Source organism: Neophocaena asiaeorientalis, unplaced genomic scaffold (assembly GCF_003031525.2).
Source record: "Neophocaena asiaeorientalis asiaeorientalis breed wild unplaced genomic scaffold, Neophocaena_asiaeorientalis_V1.1 scaffold19, whole genome shotgun sequence".
In the NCBI taxonomy this organism is placed as follows: Eukaryota; Metazoa; Chordata; class Mammalia; order Artiodactyla; family Phocoenidae; genus Neophocaena; species Neophocaena asiaeorientalis.
This window is the reverse complement of record NW_020173388.1, coordinates 7543052-7557456: the sequence shown is the minus strand read 5'-3', so window position 1 is coordinate 7557456 and position 14405 is coordinate 7543052. Positions and strand designations below refer to the sequence as shown.

At 43.0% G+C, this 14405-nt stretch overlaps 1 protein-coding gene across 1 annotated transcript in view; it reads left to right on the top strand.

Moving 5' to 3' along the window:
* Positions 1-5791: 5791 nt before the first annotated feature.
* CWH43 (cell wall biogenesis 43 C-terminal homolog) overlaps positions 5792-14405 on the top strand; it is a 68941-nt gene continuing 60327 nt past the window's right edge. Inside the window, 5 exon segments of the mRNA XM_024746742.1 lie at positions 5792-5834; positions 7712-7903; positions 12484-12604; positions 13014-13115; positions 13117-13166. Coding sequence (XP_024602510.1) covers positions 5792-5834; positions 7712-7903; positions 12484-12604; positions 13014-13115; positions 13117-13166 — 508 coding nt within the window.

Genomic DNA, 14405 nt, shown 5'->3' with positions numbered 1-14405 from the left:
CCAGACCTTTTTAAAAAAAAAAAAAAAAAGAACTTGCAATAATTACTTGTAATTAGTGTGATTATTTCTTGTGTGCTATTAGGCTTGAAAACTTTGGTTTTAATAAATGGCCTAAGCGTTTGCTCTCTCTATATTATTATATATATTATATATTATTAATTGGCTTAGAATCCCACATTCTTCTGTTATAGTATACAATTTACTTACAGCCCAGTTCTATAGTGATTACCACTGATTTAATATTGTCAAATTAATATTGTATGTATATATTTCTAGGCAGAGCATCATTGGGTCGTTAGACTTTTTATTGTTGAAAATGTGCCACCTTCTAGGGAAAAAGTAGTTTTAAAAATAATTTAAATAAAAAATAAAAGTCTTGTTGCTATAATCTGCTTTGTATTCTCAAATTTTATTGTCTGTTGGAAAGATCGATGCTATTTCCATCTGACCAGCCAGTTTGCAAGTCTGAAAACAGGTATTGAGACCCAAAGTATTGGGTCCCAGATTCATTCTCTCCCAGGTGGCCCTGGGCTCCTTATGAGAATTTCTTCCATCCCTCCCTGGCAACCTACTTTACATCCTAGAGATCTCCAGGAGCAACAGTGCCAGAATTCCTTCTGATACACCCTCTGCCCTCCTCCAATGTCTCCTGGACAATGCATCTGTCTCATAAGTAAGAGGGACTGATCAACTGATCTTTTCCAGGACAGATGTTACGCTGCAGTTTCCACCACTGGACACAGGACCAGCTGGAACGAACATCTTTGCTCAGTGGGCCTCTTGTTTCAAGTTGGCCTTAGCAAGGTCCCCATCACATAGACCACCCAGTGCACACATGGTTAGTAATGCCACATATGGCACGGACGTCTTGGCCTCTAGGGACACGTTTTAGGAAAACACACCTGTCCTCTCATGCCACCTTACTCCAATTACCCCCCAGGAGATGCTGGTGGTTTGGGAAGGAGTTGTTGGCATACAACCCTCAGGTCCTTCTCCTTTTCTCTCTGGGATCACTGCAGAAAGCACGTGTCATGTCCTGCAATTGACCACCCAGTAAAAACTCAGCCTGGTAGGGTGAGGCCTGTGGTTTTCTAGGCCTGCCTGTGGCTGACTCCCTCAGATCTTACACTATATGCCAAGACACGGGAACTAAGCTAATCAAGACACGGTTCCTTCCCAGGACATCTAGCAACTATGAAGATGTAAAAATTAATACAAACTTGCGTATTGTATTACACACCCAAATTAATACAAAAATTAATACACACCCAAAACTGGGCGCTCCCAACACTTTCCCAATTTATCTACCCGCATAAATTATTCCAGCTTTGGAGAGTCATCCCACAGGAATACTCCTGACTTAATTGCATATAATGGAGTGGGTAGTACTGCAGAATGTTTTCTGTTTGCCTATTGGAATGGGAGAGAATAGACAGGGAGGTGAGGAAAGAGGAGGAGGGAGCAAACTGGAAACATTTCAAGCAGACTCCGGTGCTGAACTCGTTTTAACTTGCCAGGACGCTGTAGAGTACATCATCACACACGCCTCGTCCTGTTTGTGTTAAGTCAGTAAGGTTCACTTGAGCGTGTCCTAAGTGGCAGGTACATTTCACATTCTTTGTCCTTGGTTTCAAGGTCCCTTCATTAGGCCGCACTGGTATGTTTGGGGAAATTTCTGTTTTAGACCAAATGATTACTCCCTGAACCCCAAATACAACTTCACTTTTCCTGACTTTGTTCCTTTTCTAGATGTCACTGCATTTACCTGGAATGGCCTTCCCCCAACCCCTGGCCTTTGTAATCTGCATCCTCCCAAGCCCACCTGCCTTGGTCACCTTAGCAGATGTGAGCTTTTGCTCTGTGTAAGAAAGATCCATCCTTTGCTGTTTCTGAATCTGTTTCCTTAGTGAGTTACCTGCAGAACTTTATTTTTTTCTCCAGTTTTCTCTAGTGGGGACCCTGAATTGGTTTCTCACAGTTCTGTCATGGCTGGAGTCTAACATATAATGACTTCACAGACACAGAAGCAATTTCTCATACTTCTCAAAAAAGACACCCGTATGGATATCTACTTGATTCATTTGTTCATGTATCTTGTTTCAGTTCAGATTATATATTTTTGGAGGGATATATGTTTTGTATCTTCTAAGATACTTATTTAACAACCGATGTTCAGTTAATGGCAGAAGAGAAGGAACACATTCCCCCTGAATTCTGGAAGACATAAATCAAAGAAGTCTACCATGAGCCCCCAAACCTTTATCCTAAAACTTTGTATGCATTTTACAATCCTGTCTGTAACATACCCCTGTTTGTTTTAACATGAAAATGTTATGAACTGCTTATACTAGGTAAACTTAATGCTTTGAAAAGGTGTGCCATATTGAATTTCTGAGTCTATATATCCTCTGATCCACCGCCGCTCACCCCTGCTGTGTATTCCAGTTGAAAAAGCATGGTGGTTAGAAGTTAAATAAATGTTTATGGGATGAATAAATGAATTAAAAATCTGATAACACTAATGGAAATTTTGTATTTAGGCAACTCCTTCCAGAAATTTATATATTGGGTCACAGTCTTCCAAGGGAGTTAACTCACCAGCAGGAGTATGATCTGTGTTTCTTTCAAGTCCGGCCAGCTAGTGCACAGATGCAATCATTCCTTACTATAATTAGCTTCACTTTACAGGTGGGAAAGTGGAGGCTTAGGCAGATAAACAAGCACCACAGTAGCCGTGAGTAAATAGACCATAACACCCCTGTCTCTCAGGGCACCCAGGCCAACTCCCTCCTGCAGGGGCCCCAAGCGCCCGCAGCTCAGGCCTTCACGTAGCACTTTTCATGCCGGGTTGAGATTACTTGAGCACTTCAGACTCCACCCATGGGCCAAGAGCTCCTCCTTGCTGGGACTATGTCTTGATCATCTCTGCGCACTCAGCTTCCCACACAGCGGGCTCCTAGGAAGTGTGAGAATGAATAAATAAAAATATATAAATCCAAAAAACTGCTGAATGATCCTTGATTTTCCAGGCCTGTCTTCTAAGTAGGCCCTTGTTTTTTTAACTTGTGCTAAGAGTACAAGTCTAAATGAAAAAACCTAATGCTTACATTAGAACATGAACTCAATGTTTCTCAAGACTTTCTTATTCTATTTTTACTGTATTGAAAATGTTCACTCAAACATATCTTCTTTACTCTGGATTGATTCCCTTTCAACTCTTTGGGAAACCCTAGTGGACCAGGCCACAGCGATTGTTTTTGTCTCTGAGAACAGGCACTCCCTGCTCTGCTGCTGCAGGAACACAGCTTGGTTGTCTTCTGTGGGGATGATATGAATAATCTTGGTCACCACTCTTACAGGACCCTGAGTTAAATTGACTTCAGATAGATACAAGGAAAATTCCTTGTTAACTATTTTATAGGTACAGATGGCAAATCTACAACTTGTAATGGTTTTTTTTTTTTGTGGTACGCAGGCCTCTCACTGTTGTGGCCTCTCCCGTTGCGGAGCACAGGCTCCGGACGCGCAGGCTCAGCGGCCATGGCTCACAGGCCCAGCTGCTCCACGGCATGTGGGATCTTCCCGGACCGGGGCACGAACCCGTGTCCGCTGCATCGGCAGGCGGACTCTCAACCACTGTGCCACCAGGGAAACCCTATCTGACTTTTTTGATTATAGCCATCTTAGTGAGTGTGAAGTAGTATCTCATCGTGGTTTTGATTTGTATTTCCCTAATGAAATGATATTGAATATATTTTCCTGAATATACTTTGCTTATTGGCTACTTGTAGATGTTCTTTGGAAAAAGGCCTATCAAATCCTTTGTTCATCTTTAAAGTGAGTATTACTGAGTTGTAATTTTATTTTATTTTTAAAATAATTTTTATTTATTAATTTTTGGCTGCATTGGGTCTTTGTTGCCGTGCATGGGCTTTCTCTAGTTGTGGTGAGTGGGGGCTACTCTTTGTTGAGGTGCACGGGCTTCTCATTGCGGTGGCCTCTCTTGTTGAGGAGCACAGGCTGTAGGCGTGTGGGCTTCAGTAGTTGTGGCTCACAGGCTCTAGAGCGCAGGCTCAGTAGTTGTGGTGCACAGGCTTTGTTGCTCCACGGCATGTGGGATCTTCTTGGACCAGGGCTCGAACATGTGTCCCCTGCATTGGCAGGCAGATTCTTAACCACTGTGCCACCAGGGAAGTCCCTGAGTTGTAATTTTAAAAAATATATATTCCAGATACCAGTTCCTTACCAGATGTATAATTATAAACTCTCCCATCCTGTGCATTGTCTTTTCACTTTCTTGAACTGTGTCCTTTGAAGCACAAAAGCTTTTAGTTTTGATGAAGTCCAATTTATTTATTATTTCTTTTGTCATTTGTGCTTTTGCTGTTGTATCTAAGAATCCATAGTCTAACTAAAGATCATGAAGAGTTACTCCTATATTTTAAGATTTTTATAGTTTCATCTCTTACATTTAAGTCTTTGATCCATTTTGAGTTAATTTTTGTATATGGTGTGAGATTTTGGGGGTGTGTGTCCGATTTACCCTTTTTCCTGTGGAATTTCAATTGTTCTAAATCCATTTGTTGAGAAGACCACCCCTTCCCTCATGTAATTGTTTTGGCAAGCTGTTGAAAATCATTTGCGCCTTCATGAGAGGGTTTATTCCAGGACTCTCAATTCTATTCAATTGATCTCTATCTGGTGACAATGAGTACTAGTAAGTAATTAAGCGATTTGGAACTCTTTGCTCAAAACTGCTCTTAACTGTTTTACACTTTTAGGCAATCCATCATTGTTTGTTTAATTTCAGAGCAAACCTTCCGAAAGTGGTAAATGACAAACTGTTCCAAAAAAATTAAAGCGAATTAAAATAAATTGTTTGAGAAGGTTCTAAAAATCTCAAAACATCCTGGGGTGTGGTAATATTTGAATGAGAAATAACTGGCCTAGTTCACTCGCTCCATTGTTAGAACGTCTCTCCCTTTCTCCTCAGGGACGGGCACTCTCAAAGATCATTATCCATAAAGTGGAGGAAGGCAGAACTTCCACTGCCATCACTGGTTTTCTCTTCCCTGAGCAAGTGTTGCGACGTCTCTAAAAGCCATAGAAAATTCTGTAATCTCTAGAATTTTTCAACCGCCTTTCCAGAATGCGATTTGTTTACTACCAAAGCTGAGAAGGAGAAGCGCACACCTGGCCATCGCAGGTGCCCGCTCGCCCGAGAGCGTCGCCCAGGCCTTAGGAACGCCAAGGTCCTGTTCGCACCTGCTCGCCTGAGGCGCTAGAGCCCCTGGCAGCTCAGGCTCCCCACCTGCGTCTAAGCCTTTCCCTCGCAACGCTCCTCTGGGCCTCGTTTAAAGGGCACCGCGGGTGCAGAGTTGCAATGATGCAGTCCTCTCGGGCGCTCGCAGCGCGCCATCCCCGGGGCCGCTCTGCCGGCGAGCCCGGCCACCTGGTTTCTTCTGGGCGGCAGGTCGGAGGCCCCCGGGTCCAGCTCGCTGCGCGGTGGCGTCGGCGGAGGCGGTGGCGCGGGACCGCGGGCCGCGCAGAGGCGGTGGGGCCGGGAAGGCGGCGCTGGATGGGACGGGGCGGGGGCAGGGGACAGGGGGCAGCGGGCCCCACCCTCGCCTGGGCGCGGCTTGCGGGTCGGAGGGCGGCCGGGCGGCCGGTGGCAGACTTGACCGGAGCCTGAGGCATGGACGCCGACCCCGGAGAACTCGGCGGCCGGCGCAGGGCGGCGGGTGTGCGGGCCGCGTGGCTTCCCTCGGCGGCGCCGCTCCGGGCCTCGGCCATGCCCTCGCTGTGGAGAGAAATGCTCCTGGAGAGCCTCCTGGGTAAGCCGAGGCCGCCCGCCGCGCATTCGCCGGTCCGCTCCCCCGGCCCTGCCCGGAGCCGCGGTGCTCGGTCGGGTTGGCTGAGCTCCCGGAGGGAGGAACGCGCGCTTGGTGCCCGGAATAGAGATGCTTATCGTCCCCTGGCAACTTCTGCTGCTGGAGGAATTGAGAGAGAGAGAGAGAGAGAGCTCCCACGCCACCCTGGTGTTGCGCCCAAGGGGCCCGACTTCTTCACCTGTCGGCCTTGAACCGCGAAGCTGGTACCAACCCCGAGTCCCCTCACCCGTGATCTTTAAGTTTAACTGAATAAATTTCAGCACCGAACTTTACTTGCTCGGTCGGGTTGGCTGAGCTCCCGGAGGGAGGAACGCGCGCTTGGTGCCCGGAATAGAGATGCTTATCGTCCCCTGGCAACTTCTGCTGCTGGAGGAATTGAGAGAGAGAGAGAGAGAGCTCCCACGCCACCCTGGTGTTACGCCCAAGGGGCCCGACTTCTTCACCTGTCGGCCTTGAACCGCGAAGCTGGTACCAACCCCGAGTCCCCTCACCCGTGATCTTTAAGTTTAACTGAATAAATTTCAGCACCGAACTTTACCTTTCAGAAGGAAAGGGGCACCCGTTTCCCCCGGTAGCTGTAGGTGAGCACTCAGCGCGGTGGCTACCGCCTGGGTTGACGCCTCACAGGTGGCCTTGGGTAGTGACTGCACATTTGAGTATTTGGCGGAAAACGTCGAACTGGAGTCCCATGTGCTCACTTAGCAGCTTTGCAAAAAGTCCCAAGAACAATTATTGTTGTAATATTGTCGGAATTGTATGGTTGAAATCAGAATTCCAGACAAACGTTCAGGAGATTGCTAGCATCTCGCTGTTCACGATGAAGGGGAGGGGTGCCTTCCTAAGAACTTGATTTTCTGGGAGCTGGTAATGCTTGAGCTGGGGGGCGGGGCTCATTTTTTGGCCCGGTCTGTATCTCACAAGTACGTGACGTAAAGCGAATTACATTCAGTGAGTACCTAGGGTGCTAGGTACTGTGTGTACTTACTCTTTTTTAATCTTAATAACTGCGAGGTGGTTAAAAGTACTGCTTTCGGTGGTTAAGGATGGTTTGGAACCAGACCGCTCGGTTTTAAGTTCACTCTGCCGTTTGCCACTTTTGTGACCTTAGGCAATTACTTAACTTTCTGAGTCTAAGGAGTTTTTGTTGTTTGATTTTGCATTTGTAAGAGGAGAGTAGAAATAGTGTCAATTTCATAGGAGGCAGAGGAAGAGAGAAGATCAGAGTGAATACTTAGCACAGAGCCTAGCGCATGGTAACTGCCCATTGGTTAATTATCATCATTGTAGAAGATTGCACAGTCAGTAGATGGCAGCTGTGAAAGTAATGTCAAATCTGGGTTTTCCACTACTCTACACTGTCTCTTAAGGGTTAGGTTTAAAATAGTTTGCTCACAAGAAAATGGTTATTTCCTAACTAACGTGCCTTTGGCTGTAGTCTGGAGTGGGAGGAAGGAGTTCTGCCGTTCGTTACTCTTTTTGATTTTCAAAGGGTCGATTTAGTTAAGGAAATTTTATCAATCAGGGTCCTGACAGGAAACCAGATTTAACCTAGATGGTCCAAATGAAGAGCCTTTAATAAAGGGACTACCTACCTACGGGAGGTATGAACGAGGTTAAAGGGACAAGCAAGGGATGCTGAGCCATTCTCATTCTGGGCCTGACAGGAAAGGGGAGGAATTCTGTTACTGGAACCCAGTTAAGGCCAGGGTCATGAAGGAGGGCGGCCGGCCGGAGGAGTTTTAGTGGAGGGAAGGGCTACTATTTGAAACAATGAGAAAGTTATACTTTCTCTCTCTCTTAAAAACTTTTGTTTTCCCTAGGATATGTTTCTTGGTCTCTCTGTGATGGCCTGGGACCGATGATCTATTACTTTCCCCTGCAAACACTAGAACTCGCTGGGCTTGAAGCTTTTGCCATAGCATTTCTTTCTCCATTATTCCTCACAATTACTCCTGTCTGGAAATTGGTTAACAAGAAGTAGATGGTAGCCCTGCTGCGGATAATTACCGTTGGTAAGATTTAAAAGTGATTCCTTAAGCTTTTTTTGTTTTTTTTTAGTGAAAAATCAAGTGAAAATATGTAGACTGTTCTTTCAACGCTAAATGATTAAATAAAAAATAAAAGATTTCTCTGTCTCTTACTACTACCCTGAAGAGTTTTAGTAGAATTGGAAGTCTAGACCAAGAGTCAGCATATTTACATGTTTAACTTTTCCGTCAGTTTGGAAGAACTTAAGGATCACTGAGATGAAGAGGGGAAAGATACCTTGGAGAACAGCTTAACTCTTGAACATATTTTTGTTCTTTTTTCCAACTATGACACGAAACTCCGAAGCCATTAAAAAGTTGTTAAATGATACTGCCTAAAAATATGAAAATTATGCATGATGAGCACCGTGTTAAGCAAAGACAATCAACAGATTAGGACAGCTACTGCAGCTCTTCCAGTCAGAGGGCTAATTTCATTAATATATGGAGTTCTTACAAATCAGTAATAAAAAAGGACCAATAGTTCAACAGAAGAGAAAGCAAAGGATATGATCAGTTTACTGGAAAGGAAATATAACTGGTTCTTAAAAAGATACTAAAATGTATAGAATACAAATCATACACACACACATATATGCATAGACAGTCTCACATATCAGGTTGGCAAAGAACAAACTCTGACAACACTGTTGTAAGCGTGGGAAAGCAGGCACTTACGCATTGCTGGCAGAGCTGTAAAGTGTCACAACTTCTGCAAAGGATCAGTGAGCATTGTTTATCAAAAGGACAAATATGTATCTTTCACTCAGCGATCCCACTTCTGGGAGTATATCCTGTAGATAAACTCACATGTGCGTAAAATGATAAAAATAAAAGATTCTTTAATCATTGCAGCAATGTTTATAATAATAATGTTAGAAACAACCTATATGTCATCTATATGGGATAGGTTAGGTTAAATAAGTTATGGTTATAAAACTTGGAGTACTATAGAATACTATGCAGCTATATTAGAGAATGAGAACATTTCTGTAAGGAAATGGAACGTTCTTCAAAATATGTTGTTAAGTGGGAAAAAAGAAGCGCTAAACAATATGTGCAGAATGCTAGCATTTGTGTAAAATAGGTTAGATGAAAATATATTTAATAATTAATTGAACATGCATTAAGTAGGTCTAGAAGTATTTTTTTTAAATCTGATACCATTTTAGTTGCTTCCAAGGTGAAAAATTTGGTACCTAGACACAGGTTTGAAAGGGAAACTTGGCACTGTATACCTTTTGTAGCTTTTGAATTCTGAATTTCAGTACGTCACATTGCCAAAGCCCAGCAATTAGAAAATGTACACTTACTATCACAGACACTTGAGGTTATTAACATTACTAAATATTGAGAGACCTTGGAGAAGTACTGGTAGTAAAAAAAAGTAAGGTGTAGTCATGGAGAAAAGGTTTTAAAAAACAAAAACACCAGACTCCAGTCTGGTGGAATCTGTAGCTGAAAAGTCTGCCTGTCTTGCCCTTCTGCTATAACACAGTTGGTTTCTCTGAGTTTTTCAAGTGGCATTTGTTCTTGAGCCACGCTGTGTATATCTTCTGTCTAGGAACGGCCACTTGACTTTTTTCAGAAACAGTGACAGGAATCACTAGGGAATTGCCTTCTATTTTTCCGTGCATCAGTCCCTGAAGAAGGCAGAACGTGGTTAGTGAGTGTAGTGAGTTATGTGGTTACCCACAAAGGTCTAGAGCTCAGAAATAGCAGTGGTCAAGACCACTGGAAAATGCATCCTTTTAAAAGATGATGTCTATAGGAATGAAATAACCATGAAATTTTCAGCTCTAGAAATAATAGAAATGAAACTTTCTTCTTTTTGAGTATACATAGTAACTGAGTTAAGCTGGCCTTGGCTTACAGAATCCTTCTATGAATGACGATGGCCTCATCACACTCCTTGGTTGGCTTTATGAGAGGGATCTCCTCAGTGGCCCTTTTTCGCTGCCTTTGCTCAATGCTGCCTGTGGCAGCTTTACCTACAAAGCCACCCACCGAACAGTTACTGGGACAGTTTTGTATTTTTGAGTCCAGTTCTGGCCCAGGAACTTCTGGAGGCTATAATGTAATAGGAAATAACTTCGACGGGGAGTATGGGATTTGAGATGCTTCTTGTTGCTCCCCTTTCATCTGCTTCTTCCCTGAAAACCCATCACCTTGAGTAGAGGTAGAATTGTATTTGAGAAAGGGGAGTGGGTAGAAAAGTGACTCAGAGCTGCATGAGGAATGAAGGATGAAGAAACCAGTTGTCTGGTATGAGATGATATCTCATTGTAGTTTTGATTTGCATTTCCCTAATAAGCTCAAAATGGATTAAGACCTAAATGTAAGGCCAGACACTGTAAAACTCTTAGAGGAAAACATAGGCAGAACACTCTATGACATAAATCACAGCAAGATCCTTTTTGACCCACCTCCTAGAGAAATGGATATAAAAACAAAAATAAACAAATGGGACCTAATGAAACTTCAAAGCTTTTGCACAGCAAAGGAAACCATAAACAAGACCAAAAGACAACCCTCAGAATGGGAGAAAATATTTGCAAATGAAGCAACTGACAAAGGATTAATTTCCAAAATTTACAAGCAGCTCATGCAGCTCAATAACAAAAAAACAAACAACCCAATCCAAAAATGGGCAGAAGACCTAAACAGACGTTTCTCCAAAGAAGATATACAGACTGCCAACAAACACATGAAAGAAACCAGTTTTTGTCAGATGCTCTTCCAGGTAGCCATTGAGCTTTGTTGATGCTACAGAGAGGTTGAAGTAAGCCATGATTTGCCTTAAAACTCCCTTTTCAGATGCTTCTTAAGGAAACGAAACAACTTTGTTTTTACAGAGTCCTAAGGCATTCTTACATAACTACAAAGAAGGTCTGAGTGTTCTGTGCTATCTCATCGCTGACACCTCAGATATTTTAGGTTGATTACTATGTAGTTAACTATTAAACTAGTTCATACTACCAGTGATTTAGGTTATTTTTGATCTTAAATATCCTGACCCACTAAAATGGCTACGTTCAAAACCATAGACAATAAGTGTTGACAAGGATATGAAGAAATTGAAACCCTCACACACTGCTGGTGGAAATGTAAAATGGAGCAGCTGATTTGGAAAATAGTTTGGCGGTTCCTCAAGATGTTAAACATAGTTGTCATATGACCCAACACCTCCACTCCTTGGTATAGATCCAAGAAAAATGGAAACATATGTTCACATAAGACCTGGTACACAAATGTTCCTAACATCATTATTCATAGTAGCCAAAAAGTAGAAACAAGCCAAATGCCCATCAACTGATGAATGGATAAACAAAAGGCAGTATATCCATGCCATGGGATATTATTTAGCCATAAAAAGGAATGAAGCACTGATACATGGTACTACATGCATGGACCTTTTTAAAAAAGATTAAAAAAAATTTTTTTTTTGCGGTACGCGGGCCTCTTACTGCCGTGGCCTCTCCCGTTGCGGAGCACAGGCTCCGGACGCGCAGGCTCAGCGGCCATGGCTCACGGGCCCAGCCGCTTCGCAGCATGTGGGATCTTCCTGGACCGGGGCACGAACCCGCGTCCCCTGCATTGGCAGGCGGACTCTCAACCACTGCGCCACCAGGGAAGCCCCTAAAAAAGATTTTATTGAAGTTTAATTGGTTTATAATTTCATGTTAGTTTCAGGTATACAGACAGTGATTCCGTTTTGTATATAATATAATATAATATATTTTCAGATTCTTTTTCCCTATAGGTTATTACAAAATACTGAGAATAGTTCCCTGTGCTATATAGTAGGTCCTTGTTGGTTATCTATTTTAAATATAGTAATGTGTATATGTTAATCCCAACCTCCTAATTGTCCCCCTCGCTTACTTTTCCCATCGGTAATTGCAAGTTTGTTTTCTATGAAGTTTGTTTTCTATGAAAGTCTGTGAATCTTTTTCTCTTTTGCAAATAAGTTCATTTGTATCTTTTTTTTTTTGTAAGATTCCACATATAAGTGGTATATATTTGTCTGTCTCTGTTTGGCTTACTTCACTTACTATGATAGTCTCTAGTCCCATCAACATGGATGAACCTCGAAAACATTATGCTAAGTGAAAAAAACCAGTCACAGAAGGCTGCGTATTTTATGATTTCATTTATATGAAATGTCCAGAATAGGAAAAATCCATACAGATAGGAACTAGAGAAGTGATTGCGGGGGGCTGGGGGTCAGGGTTGGGGGGAAGAGGAGGAAAGGGAGGGGCTGCTAATGGGCACAGGTTTCTTCCTGGGGTGATGAAAATGTTCTGAAATTAGATGGTGGTAAGAGTTGCACAGCTTTGTGAATGTATTAAGAACCATTGAATCGTACACTTTAGCAGCGTGAATTTATGGTACGAATGATATCTCAATAAAAATTTTCAAAAAGATTTATGCACGTAGATAATTATATATTAATTCTACCTTCCCGAGTGTAACCATGGCATCAGACACAGCAGTTATCAAATGCAGATCATCGAATACCAATGCATGACTGCCAGAAATGTTTAGCTCTCCTTCATTTGCAGGTAGCATAGCCTCCTTCCAGGCTCCAAATGCCAAACTTCAGCTCGTGGTTTTCGCGCTCGGTCTGTCTTCGTCACTGGTAGTGCAAGCCGTGGCGTGGTGGACAGGAAGTGGTTTGCAAAGGTATGGTTCATATCTTGTGCCTAGAGACAAACAAATATGGTCAATTACCAAAGGGAAGGTTGCGACTAGGAGCTGCAAGATATAGTCTTTACCTTGCATAAGGCCTTGTAGAAGTCTCACTTTTCACAAAATCGGGATGTGAATATTTGCCATCAGTCTCAATAACGTTGTGAGAATGAAGGCATTATAACAAGTTGCCTAGGTAACGGCTATACAAACGCTAAGTCATGTGCCAACAAGGCTAAGTCATGTAGATTACCAACAAGACTACCTCATATACTCCTATGACACTGTGAAATTCACAATGGACATAGTACGTTGAAACCACATAAAAAGTTGTTAAAGGGCTTCCCTGGTAAAAAAAAAAAAAAAAAAAAAAAAGTTGTTAAAAATACTTCTGTACTTACAGGTACTTCAGAATCTGGGGATTCATTTTAGGACAGATTCTTCTTGTTGTTCTCCGCATTTGGTACACTTCACTGAACCCAGTCTGGACTTATCAGATGTCCAACAGTGATACTGACATTAAGTACCATTGCCACACTCGATCGCATTTACACAGGTAAGTGTAGGCCCAGTTTATTTAGGGATTTTCTCTTTCTTATCTGAATGTAACACATCTTGGAAAGATAAAACTAGTCTTTCTGCACTCTATCTCCATTTCTACTTTTTCTCCCTCTGCAAGAGTAGCCAGCACAGGTAGTGGACTGTTATCTAAGCAGAAGGCACCTTTTCCTCGCCAGCATAGAGGGTGACAATAGCAGTCCGTCTCTGGCTAGTCTCAGCGTGGAGTGCAAGAGTAGACCCAGGCCTCATACTCCCTGCTGGCTTTCAGCTGTCTACCTCCTCTTTCCCTCTGGACAGAACTTTCCAGGACGAGGACTGTGGGAACTGCATGGGTTTGTTTGTTTGTTTTTTGGTTTGTTTGTTTTTTGCTTTTGTTCCCGCCCTGCCCCGGGCCCAACTCTGAAGATATTTAAGCTCCAAATATGAAATTTAAAAAGAAAGGAAATCCTACATATTCGTACCACCTTTCAGATCACCTGTCTGGAGCTGACAAACAAACTTAGACATTTGCTTCACATGGTAGCTCTTCTGAAAAAAGACTCTTCTGAAAAGAAGGGACAAGTGTTACTAGATTCTACATAACTTGCTCCTGGCTTTGTATGTAACTCTCAGTGAGTCGCTGTTCTTTTGTAAATACAAGGAGAAATCTCACAGATGAATGGAAGTTTAGAGGATTTGGCCCACCATGAGCAAAGGGCTTGTATAATTCCCCCTTGGCCCCAATTTTGGCATGATGTGGGGTTAGTGAGAACAAGGGAACATCAAGCCCGTAAATTGGTCGAGGGACATTGAGATTAATTAGAACATTTAGAACTCGGTCTCGTGCCCTAGTATATGTTTTCTATTTCATAGATCGCTAACATGAAGTAGAAACTCAGGCAGCACATTTCACGGGTACAGCCTGATAAGGATAATCAGGGTATCGCTTACATTTCCCGACTGGAGTTTTCTTCTTTCTCACCTCTGTTTTAAATTTATGTGACCCAGTTGTTGGTCCCTTCCTGTTTTTGAACTGTGCCCCATTTACAAAACTTGACTCCCCACCAGCTTCCCCAGGATGTCTGATCATCCCAGGCATTTTTGGGGGTAGCTTTGTTGAAGATTTGCTGGGTCTTGGGGGAGGGTCACCCACCATAGTACGAAGCAGTGTTAATCGGTAAATTCATCTCAGGCTTCTCTCTTCTCCAAAGACTGTCTCCTAGCCTCCAGGCCCTGGCCTCCTTCCGTCCTCACA